General features: G+C 35.4%; 1 protein-coding gene across 2 annotated transcripts; it reads left to right on the top strand.

Annotated features, from left to right (window-relative positions):
• The first annotated feature begins 588 nt into the window (after positions 1-588).
• Positions 589-6,120, top strand: WRKY7 (WRKY transcription factor 7). Of its 2 annotated transcripts, none has more exon segments than NM_001249973.2 (6): positions 589-990; positions 2,478-2,645; positions 3,024-3,573; positions 3,669-3,837; positions 3,923-4,081; positions 5,358-6,120. In NM_001249973.2, coding segments are annotated over 6 exon segments (1,758 nt in total). In that variant the 5' UTR covers positions 589-762; the 3' UTR covers positions 5,842-6,120.
• Positions 6,121-7,115: the final 995 nt, after the last annotated feature.

Genomic DNA, 7,115 nt, shown 5'->3' with positions numbered 1-7,115 from the left:
ATACCATTTTTGTTTTAAAAAATATTTTTTTACTTATTTTAAAAAATAAATTTTATCTTGCTTCTTTAAAGAAACATTTATTTTAAAGTTATTTTTTAAAATCTAGATAGACTCACTTTTAATAAGATTATAAATAATTATTTTTGTCCGCAACACTGATTAGTCCTGAAAGATTAAAATTTAAATTCTAATTTCTCAAAAGTGAAAATAAATATGACAAATTTATTTATTTATTAATTTTCGTTAAACAAATTAGTTCAATAATAATTTATTGATATTTTAATCCAATTTATTTATAAGAGTTCATGTTTATAATATTTTTATTTGTATTTATGTGTCATATGATTTCTTTCATTAAGAAATTGAAGATTAAAATTTAATGATACACTTATCAACATACAACCAAAACTATTTTCAAAATCCAAATCAATCCTATCCAACTACGAAAACTCCTCAAATTCAAACTCAATTATTACTTCCATGATTTTTTTTTTTTTATGGTTTGAGTAAGTAAAAAAAAAAAAAAAAGGGTCAGAAAGGGTTTAAAATGACAGAGAAGAGAGTCATAGATGAATGAATGAGTTGTGTAAGAAAGAGATCCATCCAATGTTGCAAGTCAACTGAGTAGTCCTGCTATGCTCTGCTCTGCTCTCCCAAACATCTCTGACACAACACACACCAAAATGCATAATTGAAATGACCCTTTTGCCCTTCCTTCCTTCCCTACTTCTCCTTTGACTCTCCGCAACGCCACCGCCCACAATGGACGGCACCACCAACTCCGGCGAACCCCGCTCCAGTTCGGTGCTCCAAAATACTGGGGCATCCGAGGATCCGAATCGAAGCGGGTCGGGTCAGAATTCGATGGCGAGGTACAAGCTGATGTCACCGGCGAAGCTTCCGATCTCGAGGTCGCCGTGCATCACGATTCCTCCGGGGCTCAGTCCGACGTCGTTTCTGGAATCCCCGGTTCTTCTTTCCAACATGAAGGTGAGTGTGTGAATGTGCTCATTTGAAGTCTTTTGGTTTCGGTGAAAAATGAAAATAAAATGGCTTGTGTTATGAGGGAGAATTTTCATTTTTCAAAGGGGTTTGTGTTTTCTGAGAGGAAATGGATTAGAAGAAGGAAAGGTAAATGCTTGAGTGAATTCATTGGGGGAATGTTGTTGCTTTTGAGTTCATTTTGGTCAAAGGTTGTTTTTTTTGCTTTTTTTTTAACCTGACCCATGTAAGTGAAGGTCACTTATTGTGAGTGGCCTATCAAAGTTTTGTTCTTTTCACTACGATTTTCTTGGGGTTTCTCAGCTACTCAATAGGGCTTATCTGGGTTGGTGTCAAATCTTTTATTTTTTGTGGAATAATTTGATGACTTAAAATGACTTGATTTGAATGCTGATGAGCAATGAGCTGAAGATGCTGTTTTTTGTTTTGTGAAATTCGAAATTCTTATATGCTGGTTTAGTCTCGTGGCAAATTGTTTCTTTAGAGTTGGCTCTTCACTTGTTTGATTTTGATCCTTCACTTACTAGTACATTTTTGTGTATGGGTCCGTTAGGTTCTGATGCTTTTGCTCTTATAGGATTATGTATTGGCTGCTTTATGCTCAAATAAATACAGTGTTCTGTTTAGTGGAATATAACTTTAGCTTAGGATCGCTCGATATCCTCCTTTTATTTATTTTAGTGTCAGTGTTGTTTTTTCACATAATGAATCTTCTTTTTTGTTGGTGCTTGCCCTTTTGTTTGTTTTTGTTTCAACGGTGCAGCAGAGCACAATGAAAAGTCGTCTTCTTCTTTTCCTTTACTATTTATATATGTGGAACAAACGAATCAATGCATTGCCAACGATTAGTGGATTGATTTTAGTTATGTGTGCTGTGAGAATAGTATAGGGAATGCCAGAAAGATTGTGGGTCTAGATTTTGTGAAAGGACTTGTTTCTAGACGTTAATCGTCTGGATGGTCCTAATTTGAGTAGAATTCTGTGCTACATTCATGTGGGAGTGTCTTTTCTTTGTTATGATTGATTGTTTGTATAACTAACTTTTGCATATTATAATGTACAATGCTATCTTTGTCAAACTGACTCCAAATAAACAACATGCAATATCATCAGCAGGAGAAAATGGAGAACTTTGCTTAGGCTCAATTATAATGGGCTGCTTGCATCACTGACTGATAAAACTGTTCAATTAGTTGGCTTATTCATAAGATTATATATATATATATATATGCTCTCTTTCCGCTGTTATTACTGATATCATAGGTTGATTGATTGCTGTTTGAGGCCTTTAGGGTTTGCAGGTATTCAGGAACTTGCTTGTTTTGGTTTTCCCCCCTCTCTTTTTATTGTTTTTTTGAGAATATTTTTTTTCCAGTATCTATTTGTGCATTTTAATTTATTATTATTCATTTGACTCAACAACCGTTGCTCAAAGAACATTATAGTTTAAATATTATTTGTGCCATGCATTGCAGGTGGAGGCTTCACCAACTACAGGGTCCCTCCGTAAGCTCCAACAAACAATGCATGGTTCTATGGCCTCTGCTGCATTTCCAGTAACCACTGCCTGCTTCGATACCAATACTGTTGATGACAGAAAATCAAGTTTCTTTGAGTTCAAACCACTCAGCAGATCTAATATGGTAATTAAAATCAATGTTGGCAACACTTGATTAATGTTACTTTCAAATCACATGGATGAAGGGGCTTGGATTTTGTTTCCCTTTCTCCCGTGACTTTACTTGGTTTAAATCTGGATACTAAGTAAACAAGATGGAATAATTAATCAGATTTGAAAGCTGTAAAGATTGTTGTTACTCACCATTTTGTCGCATTAGACCCAAAAGTCATGTTTCATTTAAGTAGTTTTATAATTTATAATCCTTTAAATAGATTTTTTTTGGGGGATTAAAGTGTTAAATGGAAACAAATCGCGTTGTCATGTTTCATGTTCGGATTAATATTGTTTTGAATATTACTAATTGCCTAGCACTTATCCAATGCTATTCACTCGTTTTAAGGTTCCTGCAGACTTCAACAACCATGTAAGTAAACAATCTACTCAAGTAGAAGGTCCAGGAAAAACTCAATCATTTGCTTCCTCACCATTAGTGGAAAGTGAGATAGCAGTTCCTTCTAATGAATTAAGCCTATCATCACCTGTACAAAAGGTTAGTTCTAGTGCTAGTGCTCCTGTTGATGTTGACTTGGATGACATTAACCACAAAGGCAACACAGCTACTGGGCTTCAAGCATCACATGTTGAGGTTAGAGGCAGTGGACTTTCAGTTGCAGCTGAGAAAACATCTGATGATGGATACAATTGGCGAAAATACGGGCAAAAGCTTGTTAAAGGAAGTGAATTTCCTCGCAGTTATTACAAATGTACACATCCCAACTGTGAAGTGAAAAAACTTTTTGAGCGCTCTCATGATGGTCAAATCACTGAGATAGTTTACAAGGGAACACATGATCATCCTAAACCTCAACCAAGCTGCCGATACTCTACCGGTACTGTTATGTCTATTCAAGGAGAGAGATCTGATAAGGCTTCTATGGCTGGCCGAGATGGTAATACCAGCCATCTATCTTAGCTTCCATTTTATTATTACTTATTGCAAACAAAATAAACTGGCTTTCTTTTGCTTCTAATTCTTGAATTGTAGACAAAGCAACTGCTATGTATGGTCAGGTGTCTCATGCTGCTGAGCCCAACAGTACTCCAGAGTCATCACCTGTTGCAACAAATGATGATGGTTTAGAGGGTGTTGCCGGGTTTGTGTCAAATAGGACTAATGAAGAGGTTGATAATGACGATCCCTTCTCAAAGCGAAGGTATGACAATTTGGTTGAAGCTCTGGATTTTCTCCAGCATGTGTGCTCACTTGCTGCTGCTGAGTTTCTTTTTTTTTTTTAGCAGAAAAATGGAACTTGGAAATGTTGACATCACTCCAGTAGTTAAGCCTATCCGGGAACCACGGGTTGTCGTACAAACTTTGAGTGAGGTTGACATATTGGATGATGGGTACCGCTGGCGTAAGTATGGCCAAAAGGTTGTGAGAGGCAATCCTAACCCAAGGTATGTCCTCATGTTGATGAAACTAGTAATAGAAATTAACTTATAAATTCTAATTTAATGTATGTGCTTTGTCAAATGAACTTTTTTATTAATATTGTCAAATGTCAAGTTTTTTCTGTTGTACTTGCTGTCTAGACAACAGTTAAAGTGAGGAATCAACTCGATATAATAGTTTATTGAAGCCTATATATTCACTTCTCAACCATTTTGCTTTGCAATCTGTTTCTTTTATTATCATGGGTTTTAGTATAGTCTGAGGCTTTGAGACCCCTGTTGCTGCTTTGTAGCCAACATGGTCCGTAAAAAACAGTCTGTATCTTACATTAGAGTATATTCAGATATACAGACATGAAGGATATATATATTTGCAGAAGAATGGAGGGAATTTTTGGTAAACACCAACTTTTGTGGGTTTAATTAAGAAATACAAGGAATAACTTTATTGATTTGTTTTGGTAAGGGATACTGAGATGGACATATGGGTGAAGGCTGATGAGAACTGGTGGGGATGGAGGATCTTAAAAAGGAACTAGAGTGATTAAATACATAGTAATTAAGATACAAGTTGGAAACTAAAAGCATGATTTCTAAAAATTTGCAAAGAAACAGTGGCAAATTAAAGTGACAGTAGATTATTAGATATAGGAAAGTATTGTGGAATAGATGTTGCTCCCAAAGGAAAGGAGTGAATATTAATTTTGCAAGCCAATACAAAGTTATAAGAAAACTTAGGGTGGGGCGAAGAGGAAGGGCAAGAAGATATTCAGGCATCATTGCAATCTTTATACTAAGATATAAAGATGGTAGGAAAGTAGGATTACCATCCTGCTGGTTTTCATGAATGACTAGTGTAGCCGATCCCAATGTTACAACTAAGCCTGCTTATTGATGTCATTTTATAATGTCATTGGGCACTTGTGGACAATTAGTTATAAATAGGGGTATATTCACCTGAGTTAGTTTTGTTGTTATAGTTATCCTGGGAAATGTATGTACTAGCGCTTTCTATTTCATGGTGACAATCATTACTGTGGATGCCATTATTACAGACTCAAAAGGTTACTTCTCATGATTCCAGTTATATTAGTGTGTCGCTACTTCTGGAAATGCTTGAAAGCATGGAATTAAAATCAAATGTGTGCTTAGACCTTGATGAATGAGGCTTGTTTCATGTTAATGATCCATGCTTATGATAGTAACTCGCTGCAGTGCTAAAATATGCTACTCAACTACATATTTTTTGTTAATCTTATATCCTACCATGCTTCTTATGCAGGAGCTATTACAAATGCACAAATGCTGGTTGCCCTGTCAGAAAACATGTGGAGAGGGCATCTCATGATCCAAAAGCAGTGATAACCACATATGAGGGTAAACACAATCATGATGTACCAGCTGCAAGGAATAGCAGCCATGACATGGCAGTACCAGCAGCTGCAGCAGGTGGACAGACAAGAACTAAGTTAGAAGAAAGTGATACCATTAGCCTTGACCTTGGAATGGGAATTAGCTCAGCTGCTGAACATAGGTCAAATGGGCAAGGGAAAATGCTGCATTCAGAGTTTGGGGACACACAAACTCATACTAGCAGTTCCAACTTCAAGTTTGTTCATACTACCTCAGCTCCAGTATACTTTGGTGTTCTAAATAACAGCTCAAATCCCTTTGGTTCTAGAGACAATAGGAGTGATGGTCCATCTTTAAACCGTTCCTCATATCCATGCCCACAGAGCATGGGAAGAATACTAATGGGTCCATGAAGTTGATTACACCACAGATATTAAATAAAAAACTATGAGTAACAATTTGCTTTCTTTTTTCTTATTTTTGGCGGGTATAGCTTCAAAGGTGTAACATCTCATTTTCTGTAAGAAAATGCAGATAGTTCTTTTATGTTTATATCACTATTCCATAGTTGCTGTTTAGTAGAGTTGGTAGCAGCTCCATCTTGACTTTTAAATCTAATTGCCGTTTGTAATTGTATAATTATAAATTATAATTATATCCAAATTCTTCTGTATAAATATGAAGCTGATAACCTCCACAAAACCTTAGTCCCCACTGCACTGGTTACAAGTCGTACATAACCCGTGATTGATGACCTGTTTTGACATGGTGAAAATTGAAGTGCACCGTGCACTAAATGATACCATGAATTTGTACGTGTTGGATATTCTCACTATTTTGTGTAGATTGGACTCTCTAAGGCCATTTTCATCCTAAACGCCTCATTTTTTACTTTTTACACATTTTAAATGAAATTTTACCATCATTATTTATTTAACTAAATAGGTCTCACATAAGATTTAACCTCATGGTCCTTACATTTCATCAACATAACATTTCTTTTGTGGATGTTGCTAACTAGGATTCTTAGGATATTAGTTAAGAAATTAAAAAGAAAAAATATTATTATATAAATCATAAAAGAGCATAAAAATTCATGAATAACATAATTTTTTGTCTCTTAATAAAAATATTTTTTTTAAGTTTCTTAATTAATGTTCTTAGAGCACTGATTATCAGTTGTCTTCTTTTATTCTAAACACTTTTTTAACCATCTTCACCCTACACAGAAACAAGCACATGTTTAAATAAGTATCCGATGTTTGTTAAGACTTGTGATCAATGATTGTCTTAACAAGATGCCGTGCTTAATGAGAAGATTTGATGGCCTAACATGAGTTTTTTTTTTTTAATAATATGATTGGCAGGGATGTGAAGAGAGATAAATAGTCATAAGATTTTATTCACATACGAAAAACTCGGTGGATGTTATACACTTATACGTACATATACCTTATCCTCACAGACTTTAACAACTCAATCCCTTGGTTTCAGCAAACAAAAGGACACGGTCTCTTTCACCCTGTAATTTTGGGAGGGGGACCGCAGCATTGGCAAATGTGCTGTGCTTGTTGTTTCTAGAAAACTGAATAGAAGGAAAAAAATGGAGATTTTTTTCTTTTTCTTTTTTTCTTTGCCTGTTCCTAGTACATTGCATTAACATTAATTTAGCCACTGTCATATTTCA

Source organism: Glycine max, chromosome 14 (genome assembly GCF_000004515.6).
Source record: "Glycine max cultivar Williams 82 chromosome 14, Glycine_max_v4.0, whole genome shotgun sequence".
Taxonomy (NCBI): Eukaryota; Viridiplantae; Streptophyta; class Magnoliopsida; order Fabales; family Fabaceae; genus Glycine; species Glycine max.
The sequence above is the reverse complement of the archived record's forward strand: the minus strand, read 5'-3'. Positions and strand labels throughout refer to the sequence as shown.